The sequence below is a fragment of the Lepidochelys kempii genome, chromosome 4 (assembly GCF_965140285.1).
Source record: "Lepidochelys kempii isolate rLepKem1 chromosome 4, rLepKem1.hap1, whole genome shotgun sequence".
Classification (NCBI taxonomy): domain Eukaryota; kingdom Metazoa; phylum Chordata; order Testudines; family Cheloniidae; genus Lepidochelys; species Lepidochelys kempii.
Window position 1 is genome coordinate 93,013,584 of NC_136383.1, and position 14,736 is coordinate 93,028,319.

Consider the following 14,736-nt stretch of genomic DNA (forward strand, 5'->3'; position numbering starts at 1 on the left):
AAAAGGGCAACAGCAAGTCTGCAAGCTGGGTAGAAAGTTGAGGTTTGTTTCCTCAGCTGTCTGAAGCCTGAGCTCCGTTTAAATGACAGAATTTTCACGTCTCTGGATTTCAATTAGACTGTGCCAATGGACAAGTGGGGAAGAGAATATTAATGGTACAGATGAGACCATGGTGGGAATTAGATAAGCCAACAAAACTCAGTAATTGTTTGTTTAGGTTATAGCACATTAAACACTTACTTTGAAAGTGGTGATTAAGAGGTTAAAAAGGCCACTGCAAATATTATTTAGCATTTAAGGGATTTCTTTCTTCCCTACTTTGTCTGTGTAAGAATAAGCTAATTTTTTTGTGTGTCTTATCAGTATCTTACCACATTTATGAGTTCACGTTTACTCATGCATTGTCACTAGGGGAGGTCGTGTCTCGTGTATGTTTAATATGCTCATATTATCCGAACTTATGATTCATCAGTCGTGAAGAAAGAAATTAACCACGCAGCTCCTCTCTTTCCCGCTTTGCATTTTCACAAGGGTAGCACTCTAAACACACCCAATAAGAGGCTGTGTCTCTCTTTTCCTTTAGTCGTCTGCCAGTTTCATCTCAAATTAGATGCATCAACAGAAGAAGGTACCTCTTTCGTGCAATCGCCCTGTTTGCATTTCATCACCTGAGATAAAACAGACTACTAACAAGGAAGATCAAACACAGCCCCATAGAAGAGGGTGGATAGGGCTTTGCAGCTGAGCTCTACATAACGTGCTCTTCAATGCACATGGAGCTGACAAGTGAAAGGCTAAATAAGGAAACAACCCCACCCTCCTCCCCACTCTATCTTGCTTCAGTTGCTTCAGCTGCGGCTCGGCTGGTGCAGCGGCCGCACAAGTCACATTTCAGCTCCTCTCTCCCTCCTCCCCTTTTCAGTGCAAACTTCTTTGAACTCGTTGGGCTGGGGTGCGAACTGGTGGCAGGGACGATTGCGGTGGCCTGTCCGGACAGACCAGCGAGAGGGATGCCCGGCGGGGAGCAGCTGCAAGGGACAATCGGAGCCCCAGGGGGCTGCTGCTGCTGCCCCGAGAGGCTCGCTGGGGGGAGGGGGCCGCACAGGGGAGCCCGTGCTGTGCCCCCGGTGAGGTCTGCGGCTGCTGAGAAGGAGATGAGGGGCAAGGAGGTTGGGCTTTGCTCCAAGGCGCTCCTCGGAAGTGCCCCGCGCTGGGTGGGGTGCCTGGCGCTGCAGGGCAGCGGACCAAAGCATTCTCTGGGGCGGGGGAACCCTGGGCAAGCGCCTCCCTTGCCCGGGGTGGGCTGACGAGCGCGCGGGAGCCGCCGCTGCGGCAGCGCGCGGACTCCCAGCCCTCGCGCCGGCCGGCCGGCGGAGAGTCAAGCCCTGCGATTCCGCCTCCCCCTCCTCTGGGGGGAGGGGGAGCGCGCGCCAGCTGTGTGCGCGCGCGCACACTCTCCTCCTCCTGCCGCCCCCCTGTTCCAGCAGGCTCGCGCTGCTCCTCCTCGCGCACATAGCACTCCGGAGCGGCTCCTCTTCGCAGCGCCGCTGCAGTCTGGCTGCTCGGCTCCAAGTTTCCCCATCTTCAACATCCTCCTCTCTGGTGACTAGCGCACGGGGGGACTCCCCCTCGCCCACCTTCCTCGGAGCGCCTCCTGCTGCTGCTCCCAGGTAGGGACCCCGTCGCCTCTCTTCTTGCGCTGCTGGGCATGCCCCCACCCCCGGAAAGTCGGAGTGTCTTCGAGGGGAGATGGAGAAGGAGGGGGGGCTCCGACAGTGGCCCCCTCCCTTAACCTCAGACAAGACAGGCACCCTGCGTTGCATTAGCTAAGCTCCTTGTATTCTGCAACTTTGACCTGCACTGTGGTTGCCCCTTTTTGCTTTTTGATGTGAGTCTATGTCCATTATTATTATTTTTTAAACGGCTGTCCAGCATGTTCCGCCTTTGGCAGCAGCTGCACCGGTTGGTTCACAGTCATGCCATTGAACCTCTGCAAATGAGCATGATGATTATTTTGGGGTGAGTGGGTTGCGGAGTATTGTAGTGAACCGAGGAATGATTAAGAACTGATTATTTGTTTGGTCTTGTCGGGGCGTTCATATTACAGAAAAAAGAAGCATCTGATGCATTTGCTTACATGCCACTTTTGATTATGAATTACATACTTGTACAAAGCAGTATCCTTGCAAAAGATGGAGCTATAAGTTGCTAGTAAGGGAAAGTGCTTCAGGAATCCAGTGTTTTCTCATCTCCATTGAAGTGGCATGTATTTTTCCTTTGGTTAAGTTGAAAGCCTTGCTTGGTGGAGACTCACTGTAGCTCTGAGTGGGTTTGTATTTTTCTTGCATGGTTAGGTTTTGCAAAGAGCAGCTATGAAGGGGAAACTGACACTCTACAAGATGCAGTTGGGTCTTCTCCTTTTATTGGTGGGGGTGCCAACAAGGTGAGCACAACGTTTCTTATTGCTGTTCAACAGAAACGCATATTGTGTTTTGATCTGCTCCTAGTCATTTCCTGTAAGGGGTGATAAAAGCTAGCAGGGGATAATATTTCATAAAAAGTCTTGGTTAGTTGTTTTAATACAATATTTGGCAGATTCTAGATCAAGTGCAGTGACCAAAAGAGTTCTGGGGACAATGTCAAGTTAATTACTTACCTTAAACAATTCGCTACACCGGTGACTTCACATTTTTAATTCAACCATTTGAAAGACAAAAAAATACACCCTTAAATATTTTCTTTGTAACATTCTGAGTTGTAAGAGATGTATTGGAATCAGTATGCCACTGCCAATTTACACCATAAGTTAATCACATAGAACAACAGTGTAGGCAAAGTAATAGATTGTTGTGAAGTCAAATAGCAAACTACAATTTCTAAAATAATGTTGGCATTTTTGAGTATGGGCTTGTCCTTTTTTTGGGTCAACACAACAGATCCCAGAAATGATATTTAAGCTTTAAACCTCTAGGTGGAGATAGCATACAACTTCACAGACCCATAAAATAAAAGAATAGCCTGGTTGATTAATCAATTTTTCATGTTGTTTAGAGATCTCCATTTCTAAAGTGACAACATACCAGAAAGTAATTTTAAACATAATTAGTTTAGTGTTGCCTACGCTCCCTAAATATGCAATTAATTGTAATTTGTAACTTCATTTTACTTGTTTCAACTGTGATCGCAGTACGTTTTCTGGGTAATATGATTTTCAAAATTATAGGGGCCTCATATGGCTGAAAATCTCTTCATTTATTTTGGTCTGATACAATTACCTGGTGGTTATCTCTCAGTGACTAGAATTACCTAATTTTTAAAAATAGGTCATCTATCTTACTTTGCACCCAAACATGGTGCAGTATTAGTTAAATCACAGTGAGCTGAATCCTGTAGTCCTTACTCACATGAATAATCCCATTGATATCAAAGAGACAGTTTGTTTAATTAAGGGCTTTCATGTGAATAAGACTTGTAGGATTACGTCGTAAGGTGATATAACTATCTAAACTGGGGTTTTCAATCATATCTTGACTTCAAAAACTATTCTGTTTTTACAAGAGTAATATAAAAGGCAGATATTCATACTATCGAAGTATAGGTGAAGAAAAAACAGCAATAGTTTTAATTTCCACACAGAGCTTTTAATCTTATTTTACATGTGACATCTAGGTATTTGGTTTGTAAATTAACTGATTATGCTTGATTATAAGGATAGTATCTTGGAAACCACAGACTGCAATAATTTACATTTAAATACTTCCTCCATGATGTTTAATTGTAGGGTGAAAGGAAAATCCTTTCTTTGTTAATTTTTAGGTTGTTTTGTCATAAATTTAAAGATGTCACCTGATTTACTTTTGCTGTAGATCAGACAAAATGTGTTAATTTTACATAGTACAAATTGTTCAATCAAAATTCCTTGATCAACACTGCAGTTGCAGAAGATAAGCACACAGAAAAAAGAAAAAATCTGAAAGATAAAAATACCTGCAGATTTTTGAAAAATAGCATGAACTGGTAATGCATCTAACATGTTGTTTTACTGCCCTAATGCTCCACACAGGTATTAAATAAAGATGGTGTTCTGATATAATTTATTTCACAAAAATGATGCTTAAAATTTGGTTACACAAGAACATTTCAATATGAAGGCTCTATATAGAAGAAACAATTAAGGGTATACAAAGCCATGGTTTGGGTTTCCACACCCAGATGATATGTTCAGCACCATTCTTGACTGGACAGCAGAATCATATTTCATTGGATTTATTGCTGTTTTCCAAGAAGAAATGATCAGTGAAGAGAATTGGGTCTCTTTCTTCACCAAGGAAGTCTGATAAATTTAGATGATCTATACACTCTCCTTGATAGATTAATTTATGGTTTCACCCCAATATTTACAAGATGTGATTGGATCTGGTAAAACATAGGGAAATACTCTTGTCTTTTGAAAGACAAGAATTGTTTCTAAATACCATTTAAATCCACTACAGCTCTTGGGCTGTTCACAGCTCTCGCCCAGCTTGCTTGCTGCCGTCGGCTTCCTTGTGCCCACCCACTATGTACTGACATCAGAGGACTCCCTGAGCATGATCAGTGGAGTTTTCCCTTATGTCAGTACTTCTGCTCATGTACGTTATATGGCCATTGGGTGGAGGCATAACCAAAGTATCTGTTTGAGAGAGAGTGTGTGCAGGGGGTGAGGGAGTAGGCCAGCAGCTCCAAGGAGATAGTTTTGTGTTGGAACTAAGGACACCGATCCATGAGTAATGACCTGTGGAAGCGTATGGCATTTTTGGGGGGTTCTGTACTGGAACAGCCATATTTTTAATTGAGCTCTTAGGAAGCAATATTTACTGTATTTTAATATGTGCTGAAAATAGAGGCTGTTAGAAAATGAAGTGCTTGAAAATTAAAACTGTTTTTCTTAGTATCATGTTTCCAAACCATTGTTTAATATATAATTAGTATATGCATATACACTTACACTACACAGCACATATTTTTCATGTTTCAGAATACTCCTGAAAGTACATTTTTATAGGGAAAAGGTGGTATGATTAAGATAATGTAGGTTATTAGAAGGCAACATCTGACTCATTCAAAGCTAAATGATAACATTAGTTGCATACTGAATGTACATAAACAAATATTTTAGTTTGTAAAATGTTGTTTTAGATCAGTGCTGGCTGACTCCCTAGAAGATGAAGCTAAGAATAACATCACCATCTTTACAAGAATACTAGACAGACTTCTGGATGGTTATGATAATCGTCTTAGACCTGGATTAGGAGGTAACAAAACATTAAAACTTGTTGTTATTTTTTTTAAAATATAAAATCAGATTCTATATTGCATAATTTGTTGTTTAAATAAATATATATTTTCCCTTAGGAACTTTTTTCCAATGATTTGATTACATATTGCTGCTAAATCATTTATCAATCCATATTTACCTGTTTGACAAAAATTAATGGAACAATAAAGGTATAATGGAAATAAAATCTCTTAACTAGTAGCAACCATTTATCTTTTTTAAAAAGAAAAGAAGTCTGGTGGTTAGAAAACTGAAATAGGATGTGAACAAAGTCTTTTTCCATATAGATAGAACTCCTTCAGCATCAGTCGCTTTTACTGTGAGATCTCGAAGGTGCATATAGGTCCAAACCCTCATGAATGTCCATGGGAAATTTGAGTGAACAAAGATCCCTTGGAATTGAATGAGTATATGAATAGATACATGTATTCACAGAGTATTGGTGTCAATAACACTTGTTTCAGGCTAAATTCTCACCCTGTTGAAGTCAGTGGGAATATTGTCATTGGCTTCATTGGGCCAGGATTTAGCCTTTAAAGAACATGATGTTAGGCATCTTACCTCTATTTCTTATTTTGAAAGTGCCCAAATAATAGAAAGATTATAGGGAGGAGTCAGGGGTCTGTTGTGTCCTGGTTGTACGTGATTTTTAAAATCTTTGTTTGTCGTATTTGCATTTTAATTTAAAAACTTTATTCCAATGAAGAAAATTATCCAAGTGGCAAATTTAAAGAATTTGCTTTGGCTACAAGTGATGGCATATGCTCCATGGCGTATAAAGAACGATCAAATATCTTGCTCTTGATATTTTGTGGTTGTGTCTATTTTTATTTTGTTTGAAATTTTAGTAGGTACAGTGCTAAAGTGTGAAACTGTTACAACTGGCTAAAGCCAGGCATAGTGTGGGCAAGGACAAATTTCCTGAGAGCCCACTTCTGTTCCCATTCATTTCTTTGGAATCAGGCCCTAACTAAGCAAGGGCCTGCTTCAGGTCTCCTTGAAATCAGTGTGCCGGTAGCTCCCCTGCTGTTCCAGTTTGGAAAGCCTTGGCTAGCTTATGACCAGCATAAAGTGGCACGAGCTACCTATAGCTCTCTCATTACGCATTAATCCTGACATGGAATCCCTTTTAATTTCCCGTCCTGGCATCCCTTCAGTAGATATTTGCAAATACATTATTTTATATTTTAAAGGGCTTTATATGTAGATAATTCATAAAATGAGAAGTACAGTACAATAATTGGATTTATGCACATTGTATAGTGATTGATTGCAAGGAGATACTATTTCTTTGCAGAATTATTCATCCTTTCTTAACCATTTTGATGTAGTAAGAACAGACTGCCATACAGATGATGTGCAGAACTAACTTGTCAGAAAATTGAATTTAATTTGTAATTATTTAAAAAACCTTTTTATTGCAAAAGTAATGGAAAAATTCTCTGCCTGTTTACAAAGAGGAACATGCTAATTAATGAAAACAGTCTGCAGTTGCTTTGCATATGGATCTTTAAATTGAGAAAGTTGGAATTAAACATCGAAAGCGTGAATTTAAGGAATGTAAACTATATTTTTATCTTTTTCTGATGGATTTTCAAATTTTGAAAATAAGTCTATATAAATATCTTTAAGAAGAAAATCCCCAAATCTCCCAGGTAATTAATACATGTTTGGTGAGCATGAAAATAAAGGAATTAACATCTGTTCAGTATTGACATACATGCCATCAACCAATGTAGAACATGTGTGAAATGAAAGTGAGTCATGCATTTTGAACCAATAATGATTCATGATATGTGATAATGTTAGTCTGCAAGAATATTGGTAATTTAACAGAACATCAGTTTAAATCAGTTACATATCAAAGGCCTGGTCCTGGATATTATATATCTTACATAGCCTTTTTAGAGAGAGTATGTTATTTCTACAGAATATTACAAAAATTGTATAGACTTCTCTCTTTCTTTTTCTTTCTTATAATGGCTACCTATGGTAAGAATTTGAAAATATTGGTTACTGAAGTTTTCTTTTAAATTGCATTCTTGGTAGACGTTGGTAGGTTCTAATTGTGTCTTCATGTAGACTACTGCATTTTAATCTTGCCTCGATGTTAATCTTGGTATATATGTCATTATTTTGAGTTACTTGGACTAGATTCTGATCTCAGATAAACTTGCTGAATCTGAAGGAACTCAACTGAAGTCATTAGAGCATTTACTTGGGCATAACAGATTAGATCATACTATTACAGTATTTACATTAGTATAACTCAGATCAGAACCTGGAACATCAGAACCTGTCTTAATTAAAACAAAGACATAACTATCAAACGCCTAGCATGGATTCCTTTGAAGCCTTTTGAAAGGAAAATCCAATGCACCAGTTAATTGTTTATCTGACACATTTCCAAAAGTGTCACTAAGCTGAATTTTCTCCCCTATACTTAATTTTTATTGAACTCCACAGTTCCCTAATACTTTCGTGCTTAATATCGAAACAGATAGTGTTAGTTTAGCACTAAATGTTTTAGCTGATTATTGAAAAATAAAATGCAATACAAGGAAACTTTTCTAATAACTGCACATTCTGTCAAAGGGATTGTGTAATCTCTAGCTAAGTGGGAGTCTGTTTGTACCCCATTCCTAAATTTTGGAATAAATTCAGAAACTCCTAATATCAAGCCTATTGAGAAATTAGGGGTGTGTGTATGCTACATGACTTGATTTTTTTAAATTATGGGTGCATACGTTTCAGTTCTGAACTTTATACTCTCCAGAGTGTTAAGGCAGCTTTGTGTTGTGTTGTTGGTGCAAAGCTGGTGTAAAACTAATAGTATTGATCACTGGAGGCCCATCCTAACAGCAGGAGTCCTCAAGTTGGGTGCACAACCACTGTGGAGACTTATACAGCACCTCCCTTCAGCCAACAAAGAGGATGCAGTCAGGGGCAAGGGGACAATGCAGTGTTCCTTGGGGCCATAGGCAGCAGGCAGACGTTAAAGCAGGTCTCAGGCTATTCTAAACTTGTTTCTATGGACCAAGCTGTCATGGAGTAGCCCTAGGACTGAGCCTGCAGATTGGTGGATTAAAGCCACTTCATACCCCTCTCCAGTTTTGCCTGACACTCCTTGGTTGCAGCTGCAGAAGTGGGCCAGAGTACCTCTTCTAAAGTATGTTGTTCGCTTAAACTTAACAGTTCCTTGCAATCTTCTGTTGGGACATCAGACTTACTGCAAATGTTGCTTTAACACAATAAATACATAAATATATGTATCATTTGTAATATTTTATATGGTTTAGATCCAAATTTATTATCCTATTTTCATGCAAATATTTTAGAAGGAGTGTCTACCTTATCAAGGTTTACATACTTTAAGTTGATTTCTGCTGATGTGGATGGGGACCAATAGTCCGATATGTACATTTTTCTCCAAGATAATTTATCACATTGAATCCTGGGGTTTTTACTCTTTTATGGGAGCAGCTAGTTGGGAGTATGCTTTAGGATAAGGTGGGCACATCACACACGTTCAATTTTGTGTGCTTGCAGAGAACAGACATTTGTGGATCTTTGTCCTTCCTTTTTTTGTATGAAAAATGTAAAGACATCAGTTTATTTTAATTTAGCTTCCCATAAATATAAAGTGCCTCCATGTTTTTTGTTCTGTTTGCACAGTACCTAGCACAATGGGGCCCTGATCTACTACTGAGGCTCTTAGGCACTACCACAACACAGATTACAAACGACAAAGATAGTACCAGCTTTGCTTTCTCAATGTAGTTTTAGAAGAACAAATACAGGTGTGACGGGTTCGGTCACAGAGACCCCCTTGGAACTGTCACCTGACATGCTGAGATTACCTCTGAGCCTATTTTCCCTGCCAGCTTGGGACTCCAGAACCTTGCCTTGTTGAGCCAGACACGCTAGCCTGCTGCAATAAAGTCCCAAGTCTGGTCCACGCCCCCAGAGCTGCAGACTTTAACCAAAAACTGCTCAGCAGGTCGTCTATCTCCAACACTCAGCTCCCAATGGGATCCAAACCCCAAATAAATCCGTTTTACTCTGTATAAAGCTTGTACATGGTAAACTCATAAATTGAGTCTACCTCTATAACACTGGTAGAGCTGATATGCACAGGTATTAATCACTTACTCTGGATGAATTAATAAACAAAAGTGATTTTATTACATGTAAAAAGTAGGATTTAAGTAGCTTCAAGTAATAACATACAGAACAAAGCAAGTCACCAAGCAAAATAAATCAAAAACACTCAAGTCTAAGCCTAATACATTAAGAAACTGATTACAGGTAAAATCTCACCCTCAGAGATGTTCCAATAATCTTCTTTCACAGACTAGATGCCTTCCTAGTCTGGGCCCGATCCTTTTCCCTGGTACAGTCCTTGTTAGTTCCAGCAGACATCTTAGGTGTTAACTAGGGGTTTTCACATGACTGGAAGCCCCCTCTGTCCTGCTCCATCTCTTTTTATAGCTTTGGCACAAGGCGGGAATCTTTTGCCTCGCTGGGTTCCCACCCCTCTTCTAAATGGAAAAGTATCAGATTTAGGATGGATTCCAGTTTCAGGTGACAGGATCACATGTCCTGTGAGACATCCGATGAAGTGAGCTGTAGCTCACGAAAGCTTATGCTCAAATAAATTGGTTAGTCTGTAAGGTGCCACAAGTACTCCTTTTCATGTTAGAGAGCTTATTCCTTCACTCTCCCACTTCCCTGGTCCTTCTCGCGTGAACAGAGAGCAACAATACCCGAAGTCCGAAGGTGCAAACAATTCAATGTTTATTGGGGTGAACTTCCAGCAAGCTTAAATCCAAGTTCCTTTTTTCCTTTTTTTCGAATCCCAACTTACTTCCTGTTTGCCCCTAATTTATATAGTAATATTCTTAGCTATACCTTAACCAATCATTCTACTGAAATTTAACTAACCAATCCTAAATATTGTTAGCTAATCATGTTACCAATTATATCCCACCACCTTAATTAGTTTACACCCAGCAAAATTAATTATACAGCAGACAGAAACAATCACAGAACCAGACAGAGACCATGCCAATAAACAATAGCAAAGTGGGAACTATAATGACAAAACAATACAGAAGTGAGGATTTCACAAGTACATCTATAAAGACATAAGGGTTTCCCAGCTGTGTCTATTGATAAGTGAGTTCTTACCAGACAGAAAACTATCAACCTAAATTTCCTTTTACATCTTCTAGGCTCTTCCCTTTCTCTGGAGGTGATAGATCGGATCACCTTCCTAACAGCCCCATATTGACTAGTTTGGAATGTGAGGAGGTGACTGGTTGCTTCCCAGCTTATGGCTGCCTCTACTGCTTAGCCAAAGGCATTGGCCTAAGAACAGGGCCTCAGACTGTCACAGTGAGAGAAGGCCCTTACACAGATTCTTTCTTGTGTACTTCAATTAATAGCTAAATGATAAACATATACGTACATTCTTAGAGTATAGGCCTTTACAGACAGGCCTGAATATCTATATCCTAACATTATACTTCATATTTCTAGCTTCAGATACAAGAATGATACATGCATACAAATAGGATGAACACCCTCAGTAGATTATAAGCTTTGTAATGATACCTTACAAGAGACCTTTTGCCTAAAGCATATTCCAGTTCACATTATATTCATACTCATAAGCATATTTCCATAAAACATATGGAATGCAACATCACAGCGGGATCTATTTATTTTCTCACTTGGACTAATTTTATTCTGGGACAGTTCTATTGACTTTCAGCATAATTAGTGCTGATTTACAAGTGGGGGGAGCAGAAGATTGCTGCAGATTTTAATTTTAATCGGTGACAGGTGAAAGTATAATAAATTTGACAACTTCAGTCCTTAACTACAATGTTAACCAAGAATATATATTTAAGTGAAAAGATGAAACTATCTGAAGGAAGTAGAAAATCATTCATAATTAGTATATCGATGACAAGGTGGAAGAACTGGAGAGAATTTGAGAGGGCTGGGAAAGTCTAGAGAACAGATAACTTTGCTCTCTTGGATAGTCTTTGCCTAAGACTTGGTGGTATTGTGAAGAAGCCAGGGCTGCACTGGCAGGTGAAAAGTGGACCAAGCAATGTATTTTGTCCAGTTCCCACAATACCATGAGATCCTATGATGTGTTGGGTGCCCTTAGTTTCCAATGAAGTCAATGAGAGTGCTCAGCATCTTTCAGGGGATGCACAATACTTCACAGAATCATTCCAGTAAGGGACTAATATGCGATACTAAAGGTAGGTGTAACAAGTCAGTAGTGGCTCTGGGGGTCGGGTGGCATTTGAAGAAGGGAATATTAACACCTTGGAAGAAGGTCTTTGGTATCCTCCTTGAAGAATAAAAACAAAACAAAACAAAAACCACCACCAACAAACCCTGCCCTTCTGCACATCCCACAGGCCAAAAACAAACACTCTCAAACCTTTCCCTTCACAAGTATCTTTGAGGCAAATTCTTTCTCTCTTCCCCTTTGTAAAGTTTCCTCTCTCCCCAAAACTCCACATCATCTGTTATCCTTCCAGAAAATATCCCCCTTTCCCCCTCACCCAAAATTCCAGCATTCGCTCCACTTCATCTGAAAACGCCCATAGTTTCCCAGCGCTGGTCAGCCCCCCGACCGCAACTCTGTCTTTGGTTTTGACCCCAATTACATCTCACTGCAATCTCTCACTGTCCCAAACACCAATTCCATTGTTGCCTTTGCCTCTTCTCCTATACCATCTCTCATACACTGCTTTCTATTCTGTTCTGGTCTATGTATTTTCTTATACTACACTAATTACTCTAGTGTATGAGCGCCTTCCAGTAATGCGCTAAGCAATGTGATTAACATCTGTCATGTGTTCGTTCTCTCATCCTCCCCCCTGCGGGGAGAAGCATATGCAGTGGAGTTCTTTGTTGTGGTAGGTTTTAGGGTGTTTGTGGGTTGTTTGTTTGTTTGTTTGTCTGATTGATTTGTCTAATGAAATCAATCTGTCGTGGGATTGGGTAAGCAGAAAAATCTCAGGGCGGCTTTCTGGCTGGACATGAGAGGACGGGTTCCACCCCACACACAGCGTAGCCTAGGCTCTTATTTTCCGTTCATGCCAGTATAATGCTGTTGGTACTAGTGGTGGTCTATCGCAGATCTGCTGCTTCTAGTAAAGCTCCTGATTGCATACCAGTGATGCTGTCTAAGAGGGATGCCATCATTTCATCACCCTCTTTACCAAACTATCCCCTCCCAACACACTGAACTACTGCACTCAATATTTACAACTATTAGGGTGTGGGGAGGATGTAGTTTGATAATAGGGTGTGTGCAGAAGGCCAGGTTGTGTCAGTTATGTTGTGTGTAGTAACTTCAAACATTTTGCAACAACATATTGTGTGTGTTAGTTATTGTAGTTGATTATATATATTATGGTAGCACTCAAAGATCCCAATCAGGAGCATAGATGAAGTGACAGTTCATTATATTATTAGCATACCCATACAGGTGGTTTGTTAAATCGTTCATTTAGGTTTGTAAATGATGCTAAGTGATTAGGCACAACACAGGGACTGAAAAGGGGATACCATAAATTGGTCCGTGGATTAAACAGGTGACAAATTAAGGATGATAGTATTTTCAAAAACCCAGCTCAAAACTTCAGAATGAAACACTTAACATAATCAGTTGGATCATGATGGTTCATCCATTTTTTTTCATTTCTGACATTAATGGATTCGAATGATGAGTCAGTCTCAAAAGCAGATATATTAGTTAAGCTGCTGTGTTGTTTTGTAATGCACTAAATTATTAAATCAGAACAACAGACAACGAATCTGAATTAAGATAGTAAATTATCTAATTGTTTTTAATTATAAGAATCGGAGAGCTTTAATATGTCAAGATAAATCCTGCAGCAACTGGATGTGTGAGGTAATATATTTTATTGGACCAACTTCTGTTGGTGAAAGAGACAAACTTTGAAGCTTACTCAGTGTGCTTCAGGTTTCTGAAGAAGATCTTTGCAAGCTCGAAAGCTTGTCTCTTTCACCAATAGAAGCTGGTGCAGTAAAAGATATTGCTTCATCCATCTTGTCTTCTAATTTCCTGGGACAAACATGGCTATAGCAACACTGCAAAGATAAATCCTCACGTGCATTTTTTTTAAATGTCATCTTTTCAGGCTGATACACAGATGAAGTTAATCACCAGGGAAAGGAAAGTTTTATTTACGCCCCAAAATATTTGCTTTTATATTTCTAAATCTATGGGAGCCAGGTTTCTAAACATTTGGATTTGTTGGTAGGGCCTGATCCTGCTAACCTTTACTCATGCATGTGGTTCCATTAATGCTTTGCAGAAGAGAGCTCTTGGATATAAATTCTACTCTTGCATGCCATATGTTTCAGAATACATACTTAAAGCAGGTATTTTAGTAAAATATGCCCCAAATCAGCATTCTGTTGTTTGGATTATTATGTGCAATTTGGGCCACAAAATATTCTAGGAAAGTTATTCTCTGGACCAAATTCTGTCGTTGGCTACACATGTGCAATTTCTGTTGAAGTTAAAGGGAGTTATGTGCATATGTCAGAGGTCTGAATTTGGCACTTCTTTAGGCAAACTAATGCGTGCCTTATAGTCACTCAAGTGAATCTGTGATATGTAAAAATGCTAAGTAAAAGTGTTACATATTTAGTAATCTCATAAATATATGACTAGTGGAAAAAATCATTGCATACAAAATTTCAGATACTTGACCTTTGAAAATCATTATATTCTTGTATGTATATTCAAAAACTTTCACACACAGTTATCTAAGCATAATTAGTTAAAAAAAGCATAAAAAAGCATATTTTGTGTATATAAAATATAACAAATCATGTCCTAGCATGTCTCAGACCCGTAACTAAAATTAGAAATATCAGATGTAGATCTAAAATACCAAATAGCATAGGAATGTAAACATAATACATTTTAATTGAATATATTATTTCTACATATGTTCTCTTTTTTATACAGATTACTTTTCTCATTGAAATATACAAAGGCAGTGTACGCACAAAAGGCCTATTCACACAGGTAGCTGTGTGGTTTCCATGGGACTACTATCATGAGTAGAACAATGTGTGTCCCAAAGATGTTTTTGATTTTAGTTTGAATTTAAAAAAAAATTGCACCCACCTAGTTCAGTTTTCTTCCACAAAGATGTGGGAGAAAAACAATATATCTTGTGATCAAATGACTGCCTTGTCATTTAGAAATTCCTAATCTTCTTGGGTTTCTCTGTAGAGGAAAAACAAGGTAAACTGTAAAATAGGAGAAGTTGTAGAAATTTTGTGATAGGCTAATTATATAATTAGCCTATCACAACATTTTTAAAAAGGTGACCCTACTCTGTTAACTT

General features: G+C 39.1%; 1 protein-coding gene across 1 annotated transcript in view; it reads left to right on the top strand.

The window, feature by feature from the left end:
* Nucleotides 1–1,565: 1,565 nt before the first annotated feature.
* The window catches only part of GABRA2 (gamma-aminobutyric acid type A receptor subunit alpha2), a 78,604-nt gene continuing 65,433 nt past the window's right edge, over nt 1,566–14,736 (top strand). Inside the window, exons 1-3 of the mRNA XM_073340104.1 lie at nt 1,566–1,670; nt 2,355–2,443; nt 5,179–5,294. Coding sequence (XP_073196205.1) covers nt 2,373–2,443; nt 5,179–5,294 — 187 coding nt within the window. The 5' untranslated portion in view covers nt 1,566–1,670; nt 2,355–2,372. The remainder of the gene's footprint in view (nt 1,671–2,354; nt 2,444–5,178; nt 5,295–14,736) is intronic.